The sequence below is a fragment of the Trachemys scripta genome, chromosome 3, assembly GCF_013100865.1.
Source record: "Trachemys scripta elegans isolate TJP31775 chromosome 3, CAS_Tse_1.0, whole genome shotgun sequence".
NCBI classification, from domain to species: Eukaryota; Metazoa; Chordata; order Testudines; family Emydidae; genus Trachemys; species Trachemys scripta.
Genome location: NC_048300.1, coordinates 164,791,064 through 164,816,507, shown reverse-complemented (window position 1 = coordinate 164,816,507; position 25,444 = coordinate 164,791,064). Strand labels below are relative to the sequence as shown.

The window sequence follows — 25,444 nt, the reverse complement described above, 5'->3', positions numbered from 1 at the left end:
TGCCCTTGATTTTAATGGGACCAGGATTTCATCTGTACATGGAGATTAGTGGACAAATTCATATGGGTCTTTGAATTTGACTAACAGATTCATTTTGCTGTCCTTTCTTACTGAGTTTCCTGGTGAACTGGTGAGTTTCCCAAACTCAGCCCTGGAATAATCAGTTGCAATTCCAGTGATGTCAATGGAGTTTGAAGCATTACTTTCAGGCTGTATTTGGCCTACTAATTACAAGGTATTCATCCTTCAATTCCAAACAGCTGTGTGTCTAAAAGGTGGCAGGAAATAACTGATAAGTTAGGTTAGCTCTTTCTAAGATGACACTTACATGGGTCAGCAAATGCCAGTGCTTTATGGTCTTGTCAAACACAGCTCTTCATATTTTTTCACTAGATTCCACATATGGACAGATTCTGTGAAAAATGATGGGTTTAAAAAATCATTTTGCTCACTTCCCTCTTCCCTCACAGTGATATTGTGAAGAATAATGAAATGTTTGTTCAGCAGTTTGAAATTGTAAAGCACTGTGAAGTGCTAAGTATTAAGTATTATTATTACTTTCACAGATTTTGTTGTATTCTATGGAATCCAAATTTTCATGTAAAAAAATGAAGTTTTGGGGCCTCTTCTTTGAAAAGGTAACCTTTCTTCTGTGGCTAAATGTACTGTAGATGTAAGTGCAGTCAGCTTTGCAGAAAAGTGTCTGTAAAAACACCAACATATGGTACCGTCCTATAATTCCTCCATGTGCAGAGCTCTTATTGACTTAGGATCCAGTCCTGCACGCATTTATGCACATGAGTTGTCCCATTAAACTCAGTGGGATTGTTCATGTGTGTAAAGTTACTTATGTGCATAAAGATTTACAGGGGCCAGTCTTAAATGGGAGTTCTGCATGTGGCAGGCTTGAGGATCGGACTCCATAGCATTTGCAAACCTGTGAATTTCAATTCTTTTACTTATATAAGATAGCAAGTTCTAAGTCTACTTGAAACCATAACATCAGATTCATGATTGGCATCTCTGATGTCCATAAATTTGTGAACCTACTTGGAAATTTTGCAAGGTCCATCTTGTTTTTCCAGGTATTTGGGAGCAGGTTGTCTGAAGGGCTAGGGAGCTTCATGTGTGTTGGTGCCAAATAATTTTTTTTTACTGTGGTACAATGAACAGGCAGTTAAGTTATATTATTTATACAAGAATTTCCATAGGAATGTACATTTTAAGGACAGCATTGTAATATATTCTCTAGCATAGGATGAGTGACAACTGAATGTCCAATATCTTTATTAACAGATGTAAATAACTTAAATTGACATGAAATTCTGTGTATAAGAAGATGAGGAGGTAAACTTACATCTGAAGGACTCTGTCTTGCATCCTTGACAAAGTACACTGCTCACTTTATATTATTTTTTATTACAAATATTTGCACTATAAAAATCATAAACAAAAGAAATAGTATTTTTCAATTCACCTCATCCAAGTACTGTAGTGCAATCTTTTTATTGTGAAAGTGCAACATACAAATGTAGATTTTTTTTGTTACATAACTGCACTCAAAAAAAAACAATACAAAACTTTAGAGCCTACAAGTCCACTGAATCCTACCTCTCTTTCAGCCAATCGCTAAGACAAACAAGTTTGTTTACATTTACAGGAGATAATACTGCCCACTTCTTATTTACAGTGTCACCAGAAAGAACAGGTGTTCACATAGGACTTTTGTAGACAGCATTGCAATGTATTTATGTGCCAGATATGCTAAACATTCGTATGCCCCTTCATGCTTCAGCCACCATTCCAGAGGACATGCTTCCATGCTGATGAAGCTTGTTAAAAAAATAATGTGTTAATTAAATTTGTGACTGAACTCCTCGGGGGAGAATTGTATGTCTCCAGCTCTATTTTACCCATATTCTGCCATATGTTTCATGTCATAGTAGTCTCAGATGATGACTCAGCACATGTTCATTTTAAGAACACTGTCGCTGCAGATTTGACAAAATGCAAAGAAGGTACCAACGTGAGATTTCTAAAGATAGCTATAGCACTCGACCCAAGGTTTAGGAATCTGAAGTGCCTTCCAAAATCTGAGAGGTCAGAAATCTTAAAAAAGACTTTGATGCGGAAACTACAGAATCCAAACCACCAAAAAGAAAATCAACCTTCTGACTCAGATGATGAAAATGAACATGCATTTGTCTGCACTGCTTTGGATTGTTATCGAGCAGAAGCCATCATCAGCATGGACGCATGTCCTCTGGAATGGTTTTTGAAGCATCCAGGAACATATGAATCTTTAGAGCATCTGGCACGTAAATATCTTGCAACGCCAGCTATAACAGGGCCATGAAAACACCTGTTCTCACTTTCAGGTGACATTGTGAACAAGAAGCGGGCAGCAGCATCTACTGCAAATGTAAACAAACTTGTTTGAGTGATTGTCTGAACAAGAAATAGGACTGAGTGGACTTGTAGGCTCTAAAGTTTTATATCATTTTATTTTTGAATGCAGTTATTTTTTGTACATAATTCTACATTTGTAAGTTCAACTTTTATGATAAAGAGATTGCACTACAGTCCTTGTATTAGGTGAATTGAAAAATACTATTTCTTTTGTTTTTTACAGTGCAAATATTTGTAATAAAAAAGAAGTATAAAGTGAGCGCTGTACACTTTGTATTATATGTTATAATTGAAATCAATATATTTGAAAATGTAGAAAACATCTAAAATATTTAAATAAATGGTATTCTATTATTGTTTACAGTGCGATTAATTGCACGATTAAAATTTTTAATCACTTGACAGCCCTAATGATGATGATTGCCTAAAATTGAGACATGAGGTAAAATTTTCAAAAGCACCCAAGTGCCTTAGATACTTAAAACCCAATTTCAAAAGTGACTCAGGCACTTCAGACAGAGCCCTAGTCTCATTGAATTTCAATGGGATGTAGGTTTCTAAATACCAAAATCATTTTTGAAAATGGGATTTAGCCTCCCAAGTTACAGAAGCACTTTTCAAAAATTTATTCTTGGTCCCTTCACTGTAGCAAGAACAATCCGGTGCTTTACCTTTAGTCTAGAGGAAGGATGTGTGGCTCCCTTCCATCACTGCAGCTTCACAATAATCTAGCAGAGGCGTTACAGAGCCTGTATCCTATCCCTAGACATCTTTTGTATTGTGCCTCCCACCATTATCTTGGGTTATCAAAGCCTTTATCCAGATTTAATATTAGGTATCCCTTCCCTGCAACATCTTTATCATACCACAGAGCAATTCAAAGAGCTTGAATTTCCTTTCTATTAAAATATACACCAGAGTAACTAAGACCTTGATCCTGCAGTTCTCTGTGCATCAGTCACCCATTGCACCCATACTCAGCCCCATTCACTAAATATATCTCACTGGGGTTCTATGCAGGACAAGAGATGCGCCCATGCAGGAGAAATTGCAAAATTGGGGCCTTAGTGCATAAATGTTTGGTTTGGATGAAATTGCAATTTTGTTATGTCTGGATCCATACATATGGCATATTACACACACATCCTCATTTGCAAATGCAGCTGCAGAGTGAGTATAAAAGTAGTAAAAGCCAATCTCTGAAATTTAGATCAGGTAAGCATCCAAATGATTTGGATGCTTATGTAAATGTTATATGAACCTCATTGGTCTCCATAAATAGGCTGGAAATCTCATAAGACTAGAATAGCTCCTTGGGACATTTCCAGTATTTGTTCCTTCCAGTTGGCCAGTTAGTCAACCATTGCAACCAACAAAAGGTTCACTTTCAGTGCTGGAATAAGTTATAAGCAAACAATTTAACAGGGGAAAACTGCTCTTGGGTTCTTATGCAGGCAAAACTCCCATTAAAGCCTCAGCGGGTGCAGGAATGGGCCCCAGGGGCTGTTCCTGCTCCAGTTGAAACCTATGGCAAGATTTCAGAGGTGCTGAGCAGTTGCAGCTCCATTGAATTCATCTGGAAGTGTGGTTGCTCAGCACCTCTTCAGATCAGGACCATTGGCTCAGGCCCTAAGTGACAGACGTCCTCAATATTTTGCAAAAAAAGAGGAATTCTTTTAAATTCACTCTGTATATTGGCAAAACATCCATGCAAGCTTTTTTTATCAGTAGTAGTACTTTTTCCTCCTATTAGTGTGCCACAATCCCTGCAATGGGCTGTAGTTAGGCTTCTAAGTTATTTGCATGGCATACTCAGAAATAAAGAACTAGTCAACTTAAAACAGTTAAGTGTGTTGCTTGACTGATGACACATTTGCAAATATAAAATAATTTTTCAATGGAAATCAGAGTAATTTTCCAAAACAAGTGGGTAAGTATTGGGTATGGTTTATTACTTCCAGGCATTATCATTTGTTATGGTTTCTCAGTTTGCATTCAATATGAGACATACAGACAGATTTGCAGAGCTAAATTTGCAATGACAGATACTTGCTTTGAATGTCTGAGACATTTCCAGTTGTTTTCACACTGATTCCCTTTAGCAAATAGCAGACTTCCAGGAAGTTACAGATGCAGAGCCTTGATTTTTCATTGCTTAAAGGTTTTCAGGCCTCTTGCCCTAGCACACTAATGTTAACAGAACTACTTCACAATTTCAAGCAATGCTCTCAGTAATTAAAGCTGATGCTAGCTGCCTCTCCTCCCTTGATGCTGACACAAGGTAGAGAAACTGTCATGTTCTCAAGAATTATGGCCAGTGCTTAGGAAGAGAACAGCCTAGCAGCTACTTGAAATAAAAGAGCAGCATTTTTAAAATTGGAAATGGAATGGAGTACCCAGGAGAAGGTGGAAGAAGGCAGAGGAGGGGACAGTTGCTGTAATGGGGGAAGAGAGGGAATGGATGGTAATTCTGACATCCATCTGAGTTTAAGTTTGGTGCATCTTCATACAGTGTTCCATTGCATAGAAAGGGCAGCTTTAAAGAGTTTTACAGGATTTTAAAAATTGCTAATGGGCCTTCAAACTAAGGGTCAAATGTCATCCTTATATGCTATCCATATATGACAACATATATCTGGGTCAATGACATGAAAGGAATAAATCGTATATATGGACTAGCCCTGTTGTCTCTAATGGCCTCATCCAAAGTCCCTTGAAGTCAGTGAAATATTCCTCTCTTTCTCCAATAGAACCCCAATAAAAGCCACTGCTCTTGTTGCAGGATTAACATGATTTATTTCCTCAGCCCCTAGTTACTCTGGCCAACTTGATCTGGATTACTCTAATTTGCTATATTCAAAGCTTCCTTGGTTTTGTATACTAAATGGCAGTGCAACTTTCTTTGTAGGAGACATTAGTATCCTCAATTATGAAAAAATGTAAAATATTGTTATAAGAAAACATACGACCTGCTCTTGTAGAAAAGTGACTGAATACGATCATTCTGTCATTTTTATTGTCTCCTTTAAGAAACAGGGCAAAACTCCTGCCACATTCTAGCTTGTTTTTATTATATTTTTTTAAGATTGCTCTGACGTTAATATTTAAATTAGGCCAAGTACTTGGGTTCTCAGGAGTAGGGCAGGGACTGAGGAGTGGGAATGTACAGGACAAACTCCAAGAATTTGATAAATTCATAGTGAAAGTAAATAAAGTAAATGAAATTCTTTAGAGGACTGGTAATGGAAAACTAGGGATGCCCAGGAGCATTCTGTTTTGTGTCCAAAGTAGAGCCCTTAGCTGAGTGATTTGGGACCTTGATATAGGTGATAGTTTGCATATCAATGTAATTATGAATTTTATATATTATAAGCTTTTCTCCTTGGGAAAAAAGATCTCCTTTTTTATTTTTTATTTTTTTTAATATGCTTTGTAATAAAGTTGCACAGTAGTCAACAAGGACACAATTAATTGTGACAAAAATACATAAATCCCACCCAAGTATGTGAAAGATGTGATTTTATACAGTATAACAGTATACAGGCAATTATACCCATTCATTGTGCAATCTTACTGTGCAAGAATCATAGACATTAGAGATGGAAAAGCTGCTGTTAGATCACCCATTCTAACGTGATCACACCCCTAGAGCTGTAGCCAGCTGAAAATATTTGCAACGTTCTGTGGTGCGGGCTCTGGCTGGGCGGCACTTACCTTGGGCGGCTCCCAGAAGCGACTGGCATGTCTGGCTCGTAGGCTCAGAGGCGGCCAGGTGGCTCAATGCTCTGCCCCTGCCTGAAGGCACTGCCCCCACAGCTCCCATTGGCCGCGGTTCCCGGCAAATTGGAGCTGCGGAGTTGGCGCTCGGGCTGGGGGCAGCACATAGAGAACCGTTGGCCGCCCCTGTGCCTAGGGGGTGCAGAGACCTGCCGGTTATTTCTGGGAGCCACCCGGAGCCAGGGCAGGTAGGGAGCCTGCCTTAGCCCCTCTGCGCTGCCAACCAGACTTTGGCTTATTAAAATCTCCCGTGTTGCCTTTAATAGTCACAGGGAGATTGAGGCCGATTCCGGGAGACTCCCAGCCAATCCAGAAGGGCTGGCAACCCTAACAGGTGCTGGAGAGTTGACTTTTGCTGGTTTCTTGATTTGACTGAGGGGCCTTCTTTCACTGCTCTTGGGCTGTCAACTAAAAGCACTGGCCACTTTGGAAAAAGTTGCCGTAAGTTTGTGTGTATTTCAGTTTCTCCATCTTTAAAAAAGAGGTCAGTAATACCTACAGTATCTCACGGAGATGTTGTGAGGACTAATTCAGTAATGTTTCTTAGGTTCTTTGAGATCCTTTAGTGGGAGATGCTTTATAAATGCAAAGCATGGAACATTACTGTTCTCATGATACTACTTGGTGATATAGTGGGTTAACTACCATTAAATACTCTGCTAGTGATGTGGCTAAATCCAAATGGACTGTTATAATAATTTATTGTTTTGTCTATATAATAGTTCTGCTTTTCATTGGATAATCAAAATTAAGTCATTCCAATGGAACATTTCTATTTTTTGTTTCTTTTGTGTAGCCATATTTGTGCAGGAGATTCTGAGCTAAACAGTACAATAGACTAGAATAGAATCTGTGTATAGAACAATGAGTTTTCATTTTAATATGAGAACAGGCCAGAAGTAGGTAAAATAGATTGATATAAACAAAACAGAAGTAGAAAAGAGTAGAGAAAGATTAATATAATACCACAGTAAAGCCGGGGGACGAAATCTTGATTCCATTGAAGTCAGTTTTGACTTTTGTGAGTTCAGGATTTCACCCAAGATGCAGAATAAGATTTTGTTGTTTTAATTGAATATTGAATTTCCTTTAAAACCTTGCTTAAAATTCTATTAAATATAATATATTATTACTTAAATATCCCCCAATATACCAGACTGCTTTGGTTATAACTTTGCTCTTGCCAAAGAATATCAATGAATTGCTATTGTATCATGGATATTGTATTATTTGCAAAAAGGAAGATACCCATTTGCCTGTATTCAGAGCCAGGCTTTGATTTTTAGACCACCAATGGGGACCTGAGAGGGGGAGAGACTTTTCACAGGTGTATAAAGATCACTCCAGCTGCTCCTTCACTATTGTGTTACCTTTGAAAGCTGGTTGCTGATGTCAGATTATGACAAGCAGCATATTCTCTGGCTTCCATTTCTGTTGAAGTCTCTACTTGTTTGTAGCATGCACCTGCAGTAACTTACCCATTACTGCGTTCTCAAGAGCAAGTTTGCAGAAAGACAGTGCTGAAGTGAATTGGAAGTATAAATTCTTAAATGCATAGATGATCCTCTAAAGGAGTGGTTTTAAATAGCCTAGATATTTATCTGCTTTTGAAATGTTTGCCTTAATAAGCTGAATTTTGAGGAGGAATATGAATGTCTAAATCAAACTGAAGTATTCTTTAGGTTTTCAAGTTTTTGTTTGCCGAATTTGACAGCTGCAAGGACTTGCATAAGAAAAGGAGATGAATTAATCAAAAACTGAATACCATATACCTTCATTTACAAGCCACCCTTGATTAGTAATCACTCCTGTTTAGTAGCCACAACTTTACTATAAAAACTACAGGAGCAAATAATTAACTATAATAGAAGCGGTAGCTTCTACATGTAGATATATGGTATCTGAGTGGTTGAAAGAAATGGTATCTCATTACAGTACTCTGGGACAAATAGTACATTTTGGAGATGACTGTACAGTATAAGAAAGTGACTACTATGGGAGTGCATCTGGATAGATGATGAGTAAGGCTCCGTGTTTGTCACAGAGATCATGGAAAGTCATGGATTCCATGACTTCCCATGACCTCCGTATCTTCTGCAGCAGTCAGTGCGCCTGGCCTGGGGGCTGCCTGAGGAGTCTTGGGGCCCCCCACCTCCCAGCAGCAGGAGTTTGGGGGGCTCAGGGCTGGGGGTTGGGGTGAGGGGTGGTACTTACTTTGGGCGGGGCTCCTCAGAAAGGCAACAGCAACTCCCATCCCTCAGATCCTAGCTCCACATGCTGCCTCCGCCTGCAGACACCGCTCCTGCAGATCCCATTGACCACTGTTCCCAGCCAATGGGAGCTGCCGAACCGCAGCGTGGGGTGGAGCCGAGGCAGCATGTGAAGCTAGGAGCTGGGGTAACCACTTCCCAAGAGCTGGGTAGGGAACCTGCCCCAGCCCTGCCAACCTCCTCCCCCTCCAGCACCCGCAGCGTCCTTCGGGCCACGCCTCCCCAGCACCCCTGGTGCCCCCCAGGACTGCCCTCCTGAGCCGCCCCTCCTCCCAACATTTAGTCAGAATATATAATAAAACTCATGGACAGATCATGGGCTGTGAATTTTTGTTTACTGCCCATGACCTGTCCATGACTTTTACTAAAAATACTCGTGACTCAAACGTAGCTTTACTGATAAGAGATGTTCAAATAGTGTCAGACACCTGCTCATGAAAAATTTAGGGACATGGAAACCAGGTTGAAGTCAGTGTGTTCATTGTCCTTTATTATTTGCTGTTTATTACTTGTAGTTTAGTTTGTATATATATTTTTTGAATAGCAAATTTGGGGTCTGTAGCTGAGATTCACTTAATCAGAAAATGAAGTTCAGTTTGTGACAAAACAGTTTATAAGGATTTGGTCATCCAATTGGGGAACAGAAACAATACCACATGACTTAGGTGACCAGTCACAAAGCTTGAGTAGTGAAGTCAAAATATAAATTAATTAATTAAATGCTCAAAAAGTAGCCATCAAAATTATTTGAGTAGATTTGCATAATGAACACATTTAGAAAAATCTAGATCTGTTTGTAGACAACTTGTGAACAAGAAAAAAAGGTTTAAATTCACCAAATAAGTTGTTTGCAGCAAATATTTAACCAGCTTTAATTTGGAGATTGTAGTCTCTGATTGGTAACTTCCATTGAGTTTCTATGAAAAAATGCTTTATTTTCATAATATATTTGTACTTTTAATATTTTAATTAGCTACAATACTGAACTGTGTGTGTTCTATCAACAGACCAGCAGTACTCCTGGTCACCTTCTCAGCACTTCAATGAAGAAAGATTCTCGCCTGCTCCGAGGAACATGAAAGGATTATCTGGTAGTCGCAACCAACCACAATTATGTTCTGCTCATACTTGTGGTTTAGCATCCCCTGAAGGTTGTGAACACACCCATGATCATATCCACCATGGGCAGGAGCAAAGGCAATCATATCTTCTCAGCCCTACAGAGAACTGCCCACTGGACCATCATCGCTGCTCACCGCGAAGCTCCATCCATTCAGAATGCATGATGATGCCCATGGTTATGGGCGATCACATGTCAAGTAGCACTTTCCCCAGAATGCACTACAGCTCACATTACGAAACGAGGGACGATTGCGCCATGTCTCACGCTAACCCTAAGATTAACCGAATTCCTGCCAATCTCCTGGATCAGTTTGAGAAACAACTTCCTCTCCACAGGGATGGGTTTCACACTTTACAATATCAGAGGACCTCAACAGCTGCAGAACAACGCAGTGAAAGCCCAGGAAGAATACGCCATCTTGTTCATTCAGTCCAGAAACTTTTCACTAAGTCTCATTCTTTGGAAGGATCATCCAAAGGCAATGTCAATGGGACAAAGGGAGACAGTCGAGGGGACGACCATCATCATGGACATCATTCCAAGCATAGCAAAAGGAGTAAAAGTAAGGAGCGAAAGCCAGAGAGCAAGCATAAATCTGGAATGAGTAGCTGGTGGAGCTCTGATGATAATTTGGACAGTGATAGCACTTATCGCACACCTAGCGTGATTAATAGGCATCATGTAGATCATATCTCCCACTGCTACCCTGAAACTCTCCAGGGGCACTTTGGGGATCTCTCACTAAAGACTTCCAAAAGTAACAATGATGTGAAATGTTCTGCTTGTGAAGGGCTAGCAATGACCCCTGATGGTAAATACATGAAAAGGAGTTCTTGGTCTACACTTACAGTAAGCCAGGCTAAAGAAGCTTATCGCAAGTCATCGCTTAACCTAGATAAGCCTCTGGTTCATCAGGAAATCAAACCTTCCTTGAGGCCGTGCCATTACCTTCAGGTAAAAGCCAGATTTGGTTAATATTTACAATAGAAAAGCAATTACTTATAATTTATGCCAGAAAGTCATTGTAAAACTATAGGGGTGCCCTGTAAATCTGTCTCAAAGATTATGGTATCTTGGAGGTGGGAAATCTGCAGTATTTATTCTTTATTAATAGGATTCAGATTGAAATGTGAATAAAATTGACGTAATGTTAACTAGTCTAATTTTAATGAATTTGTTTTCAGTACCTGAGTTTATCCTGTATTTAAATCTTGATGAAGTCTGTGTTTCAGATTACAGAAAGGGACACTTTGCACAATGATTTGTGTCTTGAATAAATTTATAGAAGACAATTATAAATTAAAGATATTAAGTTAGTCAGGGTGAGAACTTGAGAGAGCTTTCCTTCTGTTCTGTCACTCCTACATCTCCTCCCAAACCTTCTTAACAACGCAGGGCTAGATTTACTGGTAACCTCAGTTGCTTTTGCTGCTCTGCTGTCATGATGCAAAGTAGTTTAATTGGCTGGAGAAACTGGGTTTATAGTTGCTTTGCATACCTGAAGTGGTGCAAAGCAGCTGAGGGTACCAGTGAATCTGGTCCTGTCTCTTTAAGGCTTGGTCTGAAAAACTCAGGTACTGAGCTGCATGACATTTAGTGTATCTACCATGAGGATGAAGGTGTGAGCCATTCCTGTTGAAATTTGAATGGATGGCCTCAGGGAGAGTAAGTATTTCAAATCTGATATTTAGACAACTGGCCTGAAAACTCTATTGCTGTTGTGAGTGCCTTCTCTCTTGTTTTCTTTTAAAATCAGATTTTCTCCCTATAGAAATTGTTTGTCCTATGCATTAACCAACTCTAATCCTTCTCAACTTTTGTATCTTGAGTATCTCCAAACCTCTTTGGTTTCTGTGGAAGCCAATAAATGTAGAATCAAGAGAGGGATGTTTGCTCTAGTCCTGTGCAGTGCTTTTGGTCTCTCCAAGCTGAAAGGGACTGTAACAGGGTGGTCTGGCCCCTTTAAAGAAGTGGTTCTACATGCAGCCAACCCTATGCCACAACATGGCCCTTTAAGGACCAGGTGTTTAAGGGAGCAGCAGACAAACAGGGGAATAGGGCCCAGGTGTTAATCAGGGAGCTATCTCCTGAACAGGATAAAAACCCAGCTGTTAATGGAGGAGAGAGAAAGGAGAGTCTGTGAAACAGCACTGGAACCCAGCTACTGATGCTCTGGGGAAACTGGCTTGAAGCACAGCACAGCCTCATGAAGGAGGGCTGTAGACTCCCTTAACGAGGGGATAGGGTTTGGGCCAGGTGGGCCCAAGGAGACTATATTTTTATAAAGACTGGACCTCAATAAAGTGAATATAACTTGATTATGGTTATATGTTACTTAAAGTAATTTGGGAGAAGCAGGAGAATGGCATGTCAGCAGGGCCACACCATGCCACCATGGGGTGGACAGTGGAATAGCACGCTCCCACAACAGCCAATTCTGCAAGAGCTGTATCTTGTCAAACATCTGTAGAAATATTCCATATCTATCCTTTTCCGGTCCTTTGTTTCACTTTCTTTCTCTCCCTCCTTTCTGTGTTACTCTCTCTGTCTCTCTCTCTCCTGTCTTTGTGTCTCCTTCTTTCTCCCTTGAGCAACTCTCAGTTCTAAACCCCAGTTAGCCTCACTCCCCCATACTTCATTCTGCTCAAATGATCAGTAGTGAAACAGTTAATGCTGAAATTGGAAGCATTATCATTAGGCTTTAGAGTCAACAGCCCAATGAGATGAGTGGGGTGCAGAAGACTTCATACCTCTCAAAATCATTATTTTAGCCTGTTTGCAAATATTAGAAAGGAAGGACCGTTCAAAGATTAGGATTCTAAACTAGGATTTGAGAGCCCTGGTTCAAGCTTGTACTTTGCCAGAGACTTTCCTGTGTGACATTGGGCAAATAATTTAGCCTCTCTGTGCCTTAGTTCTGCATCTGTAAAATGGAGATAATAGAACTTTCCTAAGTCATGGGATGTTGCAAGGGTGAATTGATTAAAGATTGTGAGGTGCTTAGATGCCACAATAATAGGGGCCATAGAAATACCAAAAAAAAAGTACTGCACCTAGCTCTGTATTAGACAGAGTTTTTTCAGAAATATGATGGTTAATTTTTTTATTGAAGTTTGTATTCTGTGGACTCTGAACATGACATGTAGGTCATATAAATCCATCAAGCAGGCTGGGTGTTAGACACCTCTGCACTAGACCTAGTTGGGTAAGCAAGTATGAGAAATCCCATTCTGCAGATGACGTAATTAAAAATATAGCTTTGAAGCATTTTCTTTTAGATGTACTATCTATTAGATGAGACATGAATCATTCATAGAAGATAGATGGGCTGTGTTAGCAGCTCTGCCACAAATTTCCTATCAGAAGTGGATTCAATCATTTGTTAATCTCCCTGGGCTTCAGTTACATCATGTGTAAAATTGGAGAATATTTGCTTACCTTGGGAGTGCCTCCTAAATGATGAGATTTACTAAGGCTGGTCAATCTGAAAGATAGGGACAGCTCTCAGGACCCCAAGGTAAAAGTAAAGGCACTGCTAGCACCCCTTTTTCACAGACATATTTGGAAATGGATCCTGGCTAGTTCAGAATAATTGAAGGTATTAAGATGTTGATTATGCAGCTAAATCAGCCATGCAAAGCATTTACCTGAGGTACCCACATGATCAGTTTTGCAGAAAAAAAATCCATGTAAACACCTCTCTGGGTATAGTGTTAAAAGTACGTGACATTCAAAGACAAGGGTGTTTTCCATACCAAATTTAAACATTGAACTGTCCTTTTAGATCATGGTCATGTAACTATGGAATCCTGGGCACACATTTTTTTTCATACAGAGGAAGTGTATATTTTTAACTTCTGTCTGTTTATCTTGGGTATTTATATGGCTCAAATCACTTTTGGTATCTGAGCACCTCACAATCATCCATATATTTATCCTCACAACACCCCTATGAGGTAGGGAAATGCTACTGCCCCCTATTACAGGTGATGATCTGAGGCCCAGAGAGACCAGTGACTTGCCTGAGGTCACTTAGAAACTCTGTGGCAGAGCCTGAGGTCTCACGCTTAAATCTAGGTGTCCCAAGTCCCAGGCTGCCCCCTAATCACTGCATCATCCTTCCTTTTCCTCTTACTGAGAAACAGCTGAACTGTGTCCTCAAATTTTCATCTATGGGGAGTGACCAAGCAAGGAAAATTTCAATGTGAAAGATGACAATTTTGAAAAAATATAAATAACTGAAAACAGAAGGTTAGAATGGAAACTCTTGTGCAGCTTTAACTATAGTGGTTGTTACTGCTCCCCAAATAATTTTTCCCTTTATATAGAAAGATGTTGGGAGCAAGGAAATCTTCAATTATCGGATTCTTTGGCTAATTAGATACAACACATTTGAAGCTGAAGCCTATTATTTGGTTTATTTTACTGTTTGACATGAATCCCTGGGTGTGACGAGGATTTTCAGGGAGAAAGCTGGAAGTGAACTAAGTATCAGGAGTAAAATTATAAACTTAAAAGTCGGATTTTACAGTTTCCAGTATTCAAATATCTGTGAGCACTGCTGGAAGAAAAAAGGAAACTACTTCAGGCAAAAATGTACAACTAATAACCACTACAGTTTGGGAGCGTAATATTATGTGCCATTGATTGATATTCCTTTCTCAGCCATTCAACAGTATTTGAAGCAGCAGCATGAAATCAAGGTAAACACATCAATGGTACAGCGAATGAGTCAGCACTTAAAAAAGAAAATAGCATGTTGTGCTAAAAATGGCCACAGCCCCCTTCTGCCTTCCTGATGCATTAAAGTGCTAGCGTCATCCGTTAACTGCACTAACATTGCTAGCGTGCAGGTAATAATAGCAGCAGTGGATTCTGTAGCATGAAAGGAAAACACTGGGTTTATCTGTCCTTCCATTTCATGTTATCTTAAAAAAATAGACCCAGTGCCAGTGTGGCTGCACTCTGGATTCAGGTATGCCGATGTGGAGAAGAGTGCTGAGGACAGGCCACGAAGGGGACCACTGAATTGTCACTTACACAGGTCCTAGTTCTGGAACCTCACTGAGGCCACTGTTGCTTCAGTAAGGTAGAGATACAGCCTCAGAAGGTCTGTGCCGCAGCTGTGTGCTGTCTCTTGGTTGGGCGGATGGAATTCATCCTAACCCAACTCTATATGCACTACACTGTCATGAAGGCAGATTACAAACTCCAGATTTTGTCACATGAAACCCTATATTCCAACTAGACAAAACTACTTCCAGTGCTGAATAACTATTGAATATAAATTACTCCTAATGTGTGTTACAATGAACTACTCATATGCATTCATTTCATAATGTTCCCAGTATATTATATCTCTGTACAATTCTGTACTTACTCCCTGAATGGCTTTAAAGAACTGGGGACTTTACACTAAACTGACACTCCTCCTTCCCAGTTTCCAGGTATGCAGAGGTGTCAACATGGCCAAGTGCTGAGAGAAAAGTGAAATAATTACATGGACTCAACCATTGGGCAAGGTTATGACTAAAACCACCAAGAGTCTCCAGTAATTACCATGATTAATGACATGATAGTGTGCTGCCTCCAAGTGCTAAGAAGCCATTTACCATTTCTGATGAAAATATTGCTGCAAATGTGACGTGGCTGGTTTTCCAAACAAAATAACAAAAATTTTCATAGTTTCATATCTTTCTAACAGCCGGTGCAAGTTGACATTATTGCACAAGTGTTGTCACCAGGATGGGAAAGGAGAGGCTGTATTCCTACCAATATTTTATCAAGAATGATTCTCCTTTATATTTCTAGCACTTTTTTGTTGTCAAAATAACGTTCAACATTAAACAGAGAGGTAGGTTGAAAGTTGGTCTTCCTCACATTTGTCCAGGGCTACCCATAGGGGCCCAAGAAGTCTGCAGCCACAAGTAACTTGATATTCTAGAGCCCTGGACCAATTCACACATGTGCTGGGGGTACTGCTCAGACTACTGCCACTGATGCTAGATAACCACACACTCCCCTTGGCTGCCTAGGACTGAGCTGATCAGCTACTGCAGTTTTGGGTCATGGAGGAAATTGTACAGCACTCACTTTAAAAACATCATTTAAAGAATGGACTCTGACGCCCAAATGGTCATGATTTTAGCACCCTTTCTGGGTCATCTTATAGTCTCATCTTTAAAGGCTGTTTTTGAAGTTAGTTGCTCATGTGCTTAAATATCTTAGTGGCAATGTATTCATAGCCCCACTTACGTCAAGTAAGGGAATAAATATACCCCCCTTTAGAATTGTACAGATAGTAAAATGTCTGCTAACAGCTGGAAAGTAACAAAAATGACGACCTTCCTCTGGTGGCTAAATAATTACCAATGGAGTTTTGAGTCAGCTGATCAGAACCATAAAACTCATTTGTTAGGGTGAGAAGAGAGGATGAGAGAGAGAATATATGTGCATTTCTATATAGCCCTTTTAAAAAGAGGGTTTTTTAAAGACATCTGTGCTATCATTTCAGTAATGCCAACATAATGACTGGGGGGAAAGCCCATGGAGGAAAAATGTGTCTTGCTTGGATTAAACAGGTGGTTTGAAATAGCAGTAAGTCAAAGTGCTCTATGGAACGTCTAGTCCACAGTAGAAGGGTTCCCACCAATAGTTAGTGCACAGCATGCTGCAGCACTGTAGATTTAGACCCCAGTTTGCTGTGCAGTAAGTGCTGGTGTAGGCAGGCCTGGAGATGCTGTCAGAGCACTTTTCTTGTTCCATTATTACTTTACTAAATCACAAAATAGGTTTTCTGTTACAATTCCTACAATCACCAAACTTCTGCATGTACCTCAGTGATTATAAACAGATGCACTCTTGTAGATTACAGTTGTTTAACAGCTAAGATTTTTGGAATCCTGAAAGTGAATATTTTAAAAAAGTGGGCTACACTTTTTGGTTCATTCAGCAAGCGTACATTAGGCCAGCTAGCTTATCTAGAAATAATGCCCTGCATGTCACTTGTTCCTTATGGGCCAAATCCTCTTGCCTCCCATCAAGTCTGAATAGCCGAAGTTGGTGTGCGGATTTCCAGGGCAGCAGGAAATAAAGGCTTTTCTCTTCTCCCCAGGCTCCAGAGCAACAGCAGAGCTTCTCCATGACTACTACTGTAGGCTGTGCTGTGTCCTCACTATTTGAAATAATGGTCAATGATTGATCTTCCAACTCACCTTTGTCCCTCACCGAATCCATCCATGGAAGATGCAGAGGGAGGCCATAGTCTTGGCTCTATCGTCTGTGGAGGACTTTAATCCAGCATGTTGGATTTCTTTCCTCTGTACATCAGAACTACACCACTTGTACTTCATGCAGGGTCTTTTATGGCCACAGAGAGGGAAGACACATGATTACCCTTTTGTGAGGTAGTGACTGGAGAAATGCAAAGGTAGAATGATGTAGCTCCTCAGAAGGGGATAGTTACCAGTAATTCCAAAAGAGTCAGTTTTTCCTCAGCCTTTCTTGCCTAAGAAGACTTGTGACAAAAAAGATATACCCAGAGCTCTGTGGCGCAGTGAAAACAAATTACACAACCACCACTCTTAAATTCTACAACAATGTAATTTTATCTGTCACCATGAAATACCCTTCATTTCCACCTCCTCATATAAACACCCTTTATTCCCACCTCTTCATATAAACATGCACAACTATGGCTCCTGGTTTAAAATACTCAGGGATGCGAAAGTCACCTGAGTATTCTTACAGTGATTCTTTTTATAGTGAATGGATGAGGATTTTTTTTCCATTATATCCTGTAGGTAGCCTGGCTCCACAACCCAGGCAAAGGTCCCTGTATCATTCAAAGCCTTTTTCCACCCATATGTGCCAGGGAAGCTTGTGGTCAGGTTCATTTGGCCATCCTCCTAGTCCTCTGGGCCTTGTCCCATCATCCAGGCAGCCCAGCTGGCTAGCTTACATTTCCAGATTCCCCTGGTTACAAGCTGGACTCCAGCTCTAGCTCCCTACCTGCTGTTTCTTTGCTCTCTAGAACTTGCACTGTAATTCAATTAAATCAGATTTTGGGGAAAGCTGGAAAACAGGTCCCAGTAAGGGTAGGGAAACAAAGCTGCATGTGTGGCTACAACAAAATAGCGAATACCATGTCAGAAAGACTGGATTCTGTGGCAACTTGGAAAAGTCCCTCTATCTATCTGTGGCACAATGTGGCCCCATTACCATGGTATCTATCTGAGCACTTCAAAATCTATAATGCATTTATCCTCCCAACACTCCTGTGAGGTAGGGAAGTTCTGCTGTCCCTGTTTTACAAATGGGGACCTGAGGCAAAAAGAGACTTGCCGAAGTCTTTGGCAAAGCAGGGACGCAAACCCAGATCTCCAGAGTCTCATGCTACCTTAACCGCTAAACCATTCTTCTTCTCTGGCTATGGAGTCCATTGCCATGGAATCACAGAGACTGTGGGGCCCCGATTGGGGCATTTCACACCTCTTCAAGCTTTTGCTTCAAGGCTCTCTGAAGAGTAAGGCAGGTGACACTTCATATATTTATACTAGATTCATGTATTTCAGTTTAAGATGAGATTTTGGAGCACAGTTCTGTAGCAAGTGGATATTTTGTGAATACAGAATCCCTGAATACATGGGACCCATGTCGTCTTCACCTCAAATTTCAGGTACTGCAGTTGTGCTCTGCTTGGGGCTACTCTTGAGAAAAAAAAAGTTTGGTAATGTCAGCTAATACAGAATGCAGCTGCTGACTTGCTTCGTGGAGTGTCTCACACACAGCATATTATGCTTGTACTTTGTGATCTGCATTGGCTTCCAGCTCATTTCCAGGTGCAATTGAAGGTGTGATTTTGACCTATAAAAGCCCTAAATGGTTTGGGATCTATCTGACCACCTCCTTCTGCATATGATACCATGACAGATGATATCAGGTGAGGTTCTCAGGATGACGTCCCCCTGCTTTAAATGGGAGAGTTGTTGGTAGGACATTCCCAGCAAGGGGTCCTCAGCTCTGAAATTAACTCCCCACTTGTTTGACAGTGTCAGTTGACCTTCAGGGCATGCTGCAAGATCTCTCTCTGTTCTCCCACATGCTCAGGGATGGGGGCGGCTTATGAAATTTGAAGGGAATGGAGAAGGTGGCTTTCATTAATGTTGAAGAGGAATTCCTGGTACATTTTATAAAGCTTTTTGAACGTTTTTAATTATATAATACATGTACGTAGAGCAATGAATCAGCACATTAAAAAAATCAGAATAACTAAATAACATACGTGCATTGAGAAAGATATGTCACCGAAAATGGTGTTGAGGAGATAAAAGGTTATGTATTTAAGGAACCAAGGCCTTCCTTATAGGTACAGATTCATCCTATAACTCCTCCCTACTTCCAAAACCTTGAGAGTCATAGTCAATAGGGCTAGAGGAGATAGAGTCAGTCAAATTTATATGGGGTTAGAGACATCTGATTCTAGAATTTGAGACAATAAATTTATTTGCATTTTTATGGTTATGGAAAATTGCATACATATTTTTCATAGAATTTCTCTTTTTTGTTTTTGGTTTTTTTGTTTGTTTGTTTGTTTTGTTGTTTGTTTTTGGCCCAGTAACTGGCTTAAAAACCATTTACTCACAGGGTTTTGTGTTTTCTCAGGAAAAAAATATTTCTTTCAAAAATGGGCCCATGAAACTGGGACCAAACTCTCAAATCCACAATCTAAAGTGAAAAGACTTGCAATTTTAGCATTTCAAATTTTGCTGCAAATATTTCATATGCCAACAGGAGCTTGCCACAGTGCCAAGCATGACATTGTGGCATTTACCCTCTAAGGACAAGGTAAATCAAGGAAAATAGTCAATACCTAATGAATTTCTTTTTTTACTTTATTTTTAAAGTGCAGCAATAGAATGTTGTCTTTAGATGCTTATTGAAAAGGTGCTGCTTGGGCAGAAAACAAAACCAAAAAGCATAGCCCTCTATACTCAGAGAAAAGTCACAAAGCGAAGGAGAAGCGTCAGGAAAAAAAGTCACCAACAGAGAGAGAAGCTATTAAGAATCCACGTCTCAGTGTAACTATCAATCAGGCTCACAATATTCTTCTTGTCCTTTCACATCTAATTCCAAGAATAGTCTACGCAGTGTCCCTGGGTTTGGATTTTATAGAGCCATCATCCCCACCCCAGAAGAAAACATTTAGACCAGGGTAGTGTTTTTGTCCTTTTGATTTTCTGAACAGACATTCAGGTGTCTTCCAAAAATCTCCAGCCTCACACAAAGTAAGCAGCATGACTGAGCTCCCTCTTCTTGTTCCAGAACTTTCTCTAGTTTAGTTTCTTCTGGTTGGATAGGCCTCCAAAGTGGATTCTCTGAGAAAACAAACTGGAGAAACCCAAGCAAAAAACAAGAGCAAGGACTAGCAAATAAGTTCCAGACTAATCCTGGCAGTTTTCCATGGAGAAACTGCTGGCTCTGTGCAAACCTCTAAGGTTCTCCTAACCCTTCTTCAGCGGAATGCTGGGTGTTTCCTATTAACTCTTGAGAGAATAAGCTCATCAATGTTCATGCTTCCCACCCAGCAGACCAAAAACTAGAAAACATTCAGGCAGGCATCAATATCTACTTTAATTTAATTTATGCACTTTTTCCTCCAAATGATACATGTTATACTCATGACAAAATCAGAGTGTTGGCACTAGTCTTAATGTAGATTCTGTAGTGGATGCTTGTGCTAGGAAGACTTGCTTGCCCTATAAGGACCCTCTGAACAAGCATGTGGGTCTTTCAAAAAAGCTGGCGCTCTAGTTGAATGGTTCCTCTATGATCTTGGGAAGTTTTCTTCATGCTGCAGAGACATTCTCTACACATCTAGAAATAGTTTCTAGTGCATCCATTTATCTGCCCCTCTATAGCTATATACAATGACATGCTGGGTTCTCTTGAAGAAATCTTACATGGGGGGGGCAGGGAATCTGTCATCTAAATTTTAGTTCTTGCTCTCTCCTTTTTTGGGGGGGGTGGGCATCTTCTTGATCAGGCTTAGAAAGCTTTAAATGAAACAAGAATTACATGTGTTATCTTATCTATAGTAATGGGTTACTTAGTTTAACCAATTACCCACCCCAAAGTGTGGGTTTACCTCTACTATAATCTGAGAGAGTTTAGCCCCCAAGATTGACTACAGTAGAGAGGTTATCAATAGAAGGGGGACCCCCAGGTGCACAGCAGAGGCTACATAGTGCTCTTTCTGTAATGATTATATTTGTTAGCCATCAAAACAATACGCATTGCAATCTGGTAAAGCAGAGAGACCAGTACAAAATGCACAATATTTGCATTACTTACATCATCCCTTGTGGAAAAACCTGAAGTGTTAGTCCTCACCAGCACCATCATCATCACCACCAGTGGGCCTCATCCTAGAGTCTCCCACCCCGAGGCACACAGAGAGTGATACAGCCTTTATAATGTCTTATGCTGACACTGAGTGGGGTTCATACATATTTATGAAGGTTTTAACCCCTTTTCCTTATTTGAACGTCCATGCCCCATTTATGTCATGTTATCACCATAGGAACAGGCAATTACCTTAAGGAAGTCTCCAACATTTCACTCTGCCTACCAATGGTCAGCTTGTGGTGTCTACTGATCTCTTGTAGGTATTAGTATCCAAACTCAGCAGTTATTTTCAAAACATCAGCATATCACAAACAGAAACAGAAGCTCAGCAGGTTTACTATTGACTTACTTATAGTAATTTATCCTAAATCCTAAAGTCTAATTTTGCTAAGCTAAATATTTTAGAAGCCTGGGGACTGTAGGTCTTGTAATTTCACCTCTATATCCTAAATATACCTGATACCTTTTATCCTTGCCTACACATGCCCACCAGACAGAGCTTCAACCCTTGTTCTTACATTTCTAGCCTAATTTCATGCACAGATTGTGTATGATGATAAGATTTTGATGATAATTTTAACTTATATAGTCCCATTCATCTGAAAATTTCAAAGCATTTTACATTTATATGATAATTAAACATCATAGTTTTTCTGTGTGGTAGGTAATACTCATTTTAACCTTGGAGCAACAAAGATTACAGTGAGATTTTCAAAAGAGCTCAGAACCCAAAACTCAGGCCAGATTTTCAAAAGCCATTAGCACCTGTTTAAACACCAAATAAGCAGCCTGATTTGTATGAGTCCAGCACTGTGAGTGTGGAACACTTTTGAAACTCTGGAAATTAGATATGTACCTAAATGGAAGCTGATCCTGATGTGAAAATCTGATCTCAAATGCTGGGGGTGGGCTCTTTGGAAAATGTGACCCTAATTACTAGCCTAAGATCCCACAGTGGAACAGGAACACAAGAATGAAGAGATTCCCTAACTCCTGCACTCCCTTCTCCTCACACCACGAGAGCACAGAATTTGTTAAAGAAAACTCATCATTGTCCATAGTTGTTATAACCAAATCAGCAGCAAATGATAAATTAAATGAAAAGATCTGGACCTTATCAGCTTATTGTTTTTTTGGAAGGAAAATGCATATGGTAATATGCAGTCCTATTGCTTTGTGGATAAAAACGGCAGATACAGGAATTTATGTGAACATCTAGAACAGGAAGAAGGCTTTTTTGAAATTATAAATATCGGCACTCATCACTGTATGCAAGTAGGTAATTAGGGTAATTATTCCCAATTAGCAGCTGCAAACCCTACAGATGGGAATTTCAGGAACTGATAACTATTGTAAAAGTCATTTTTGCAAGCTGTAAAACCACTTTAACATTTTGGAAAGCATACATTTAATACCCCCTACATGATCTGCAACAGATTTTTGTTAGCATTTCAAAATAATAAAAAAAGAGAAATATGTTCATGCAGTATTATAGCCCTGTTGCTGTGCTGTGGTTCAGGACATGTTGGCATCTGAAAGAGGCTGAATTTTTTTAAAAAATTCAGGTGTTTAAGCTACAGTATAATGATTGTACAAAGAGCTGAAGTGAATCTTGAACCTGCTCATACTGAAGCTGAGCTTGAGTATTGCCATGTTTTTCAAATCTTGTAGGAAGAAGTTCACAGGGGGCTTATGCAGTGTCCTTTGAAGTCAATGGAAAGACTCCAATTGTCTTCTCTGGGCCTTGGATCTTGTCCCATGTGAGGAAATTTGGACCCCACACTAAAACATGTTTCCGTTGAGCCACTAGGCAACATCCCTCCTTCTACCCAAGATCCAGAAACTCCCACTCACAGTTGCCATTTGCTACGGGGTTAGTGGCCTCTTCTCTCTCCTGGATCTTCCAGAAGTTTTTTTCCTTTTTGAGGACTGGACTACCAATTAACTTCTTTCAATCACCAGGATCTTTGGTTGGCCAGTAAGGGCTCTTAATGTAGAAGGGTTTTGGGTGTACTTGTGTGCTCTCTCAGTTATATTACAAGCAAGAATAATTTGGCGGAGGACTTTTTCTGATTCCAGTGTCCTTGTGAACTTAGCTGCAAAACCAGCTTTACCTGTATCAGGTCATGTAGCCATACAAATCTAATCAGCCCAAACAGGATGAAATATTAATGTGCCCATGGTGGAAAGCTGTCCTGAAAAAGCTGTTTACCAGCTTTCTAGCTAGAACTGCCCTTAGGATGAAATTGCAAACTTTAAACATTCATAACTTTACAAACAAGGCTTGAGTTGAGCTTGAGTCACAAATAAGAATCTCAAAATATAAACTTGTTTTTAACGTGTTCAGCTTTCAGCCATTTTTGAGTTACAGAAGTACAGAATTTCAGATTGGAGCATATGGGGAAAGTAGGCTTTTTCTTACTTGAATTACTCAAAAACAACTGAAATGATTTTTCTCACACTTTTTTAAAAAAATCATCTTAGAGCTGAGACAAAGCATTGAAAATCTCAGAGCAAAATCAAGTTGTTACAATAAGTTATGGACACTTGGAAAAGTGTGTTTAGACCAGAGGCTGCAATTCATCCTTAATATAGGAAATTGAGAAATGAAATAAAGCAAATAGGGACCCACTTGTATGCCAGTAACCAGAATGCTTTTCAGTTACTTAAATCACTTAGGAACTTTTGAAAATTTTACCCAATGACATTGTGCCTCAAGGGTCAAACCTAAATGACTTGTCTTTGAAGTGTGGAATATCTAAGGCTGTCTCTTAAAATATGATGAGATTCCTGCATATTTTGTGTTTGGTACCAGGTGCCTCAAGATGAATGGGGAGGGTACCCTGTTGGCGGTAAAGACGAGGAGATCCCCTGCAGGAGAATGAGAAGTGGGAGTTATATTAAAGCCATGGGAGATGAGGAAAGCGGAGATTCTGACACTAGCCCTAAAACATCACCAAAGGTAGCGGTTCGACCAGAGTCATTATTAAAATCCATTGGACAGAGACCACTTGGAGATCACCAAAAGTAAGCTTCCCCAAACTTTGTCGCATATCTTACTGAAAACCATAATGACTCAGGTCATTTTTTATGATGTTTTTATGTGATTACAACAAACGGTTTTCATGAAATATACACAGCAAAAAATACAGCACTGCTACTTTTATATCATCTATAACTTTTAGTTATCAACACGATGCTTTCCATATAGCAACTTTCCCATGTATCAAGTATATTGTATCACACTCATTTAAAAAACAGTATAACATGTTTTTCTGAGCATTCATAATGGGTGGTCTATCAAATAAGTAATGTACATATTATAATTGTCTAGATTTGTATTTACATAATGGAGACAGACTTGTGCTTCTAGTAGGTTTTTATTTGTCTTTTTTTTAATGTACCATTACAAAACTATACATTTAAGTATTTTTGAGAGGTAAATGTTCAAAGTGGTAGCATAGCTCCAACTCTGCAACTTCCATTAATGAGATTGGGCATGCCACATAGCTTCAGAATTCTGTGAGAAATGCACCAAGTGAAGAAATTGAGAATGAGACTGACTGACAATTTTACCTTTATCCACCAGCTGTGCTGTAGATGTTGTATGAAGTACCTTAGTGATGCACACTTTTATAATAATAATAGTAATAATAAAAAACCTCAACCAAAGTATAATCTGTTTGGCTTCATTAAATAACAGAATTTAGTTAACAGATTGGAGGAAAAATAATGTTCACAATACTAACAATAACCAGTGTCATGAAAGCAACATGGAATCTAAAATCTTGCTTCAGAAGACAGTTCTAAGAGTGTAGTGCTCTATTTATTTGTGCAATGTAAAGGACATTCTGTTTTCTTCTTAGAAATAAAAAATTACACATGTTTAAATAAGTTATATGTTATAAAGGGGAGCTTTTTATAATCCACTGTATTCATAATGCAGGAGTTTATCAATAGGTCATTGTGAAAACAGTCTATCGATTTTGCCATGTTTTGCAAATATACTGTACAAAACAAAAATATTAAAAACACAGAACAGTACTAATGCAGTATACTAGAAATGACGGAAATCATTGGCAGATTTGCTGTTGATTTTAACTGGAGCAGGAGCAGGTTCATTTTAGCATTGTAGAAAATGATTAAAGGTTTATTTGTGGCTTTGCCACAAGCCCTGAGCCAAGGGCAACACGTATGTGAACTGTTTCAGGACCAGACCATGAACAAGATTGTGAGTGAGAGCTACTTTCTGATTCCTAGTTATCAACTTGCCCAGTACCAGGTACAGGTTATGTCCTCTGGTGCACCAGCTCAGCTGCATTGATTGGCTTGTCCACCGTGATCAGGTAGCTTGTACAGAGAAGTAAGTAGGTACTTATACTCCTTACTCCCTTGTTCCAGTACATAAAATGGTTCAGAATTGAGCTCTACAAGAGCACTAATGTCTTTGACCCAAAAA

General features: G+C 39.6%; 1 protein-coding gene across 1 annotated transcript in view; it reads left to right on the top strand.

Annotated features, from left to right (window-relative positions):
- The window catches only part of DLGAP2 (DLG associated protein 2), a 127,723-nt gene that overhangs the window by 13,799 nt on the left and 88,480 nt on the right, over positions 1-25,444 (top strand). Inside the window, exons 2-3 of the mRNA XM_034766390.1 lie at positions 9,464-10,533; positions 23,801-24,012. Of these exons, the coding sequence (XP_034622281.1) occupies positions 9,532-10,533; positions 23,801-24,012 (1,214 nt within the window). The 5' untranslated portion in view covers positions 9,464-9,531. The remainder of the gene's footprint in view (positions 1-9,463; positions 10,534-23,800; positions 24,013-25,444) is intronic.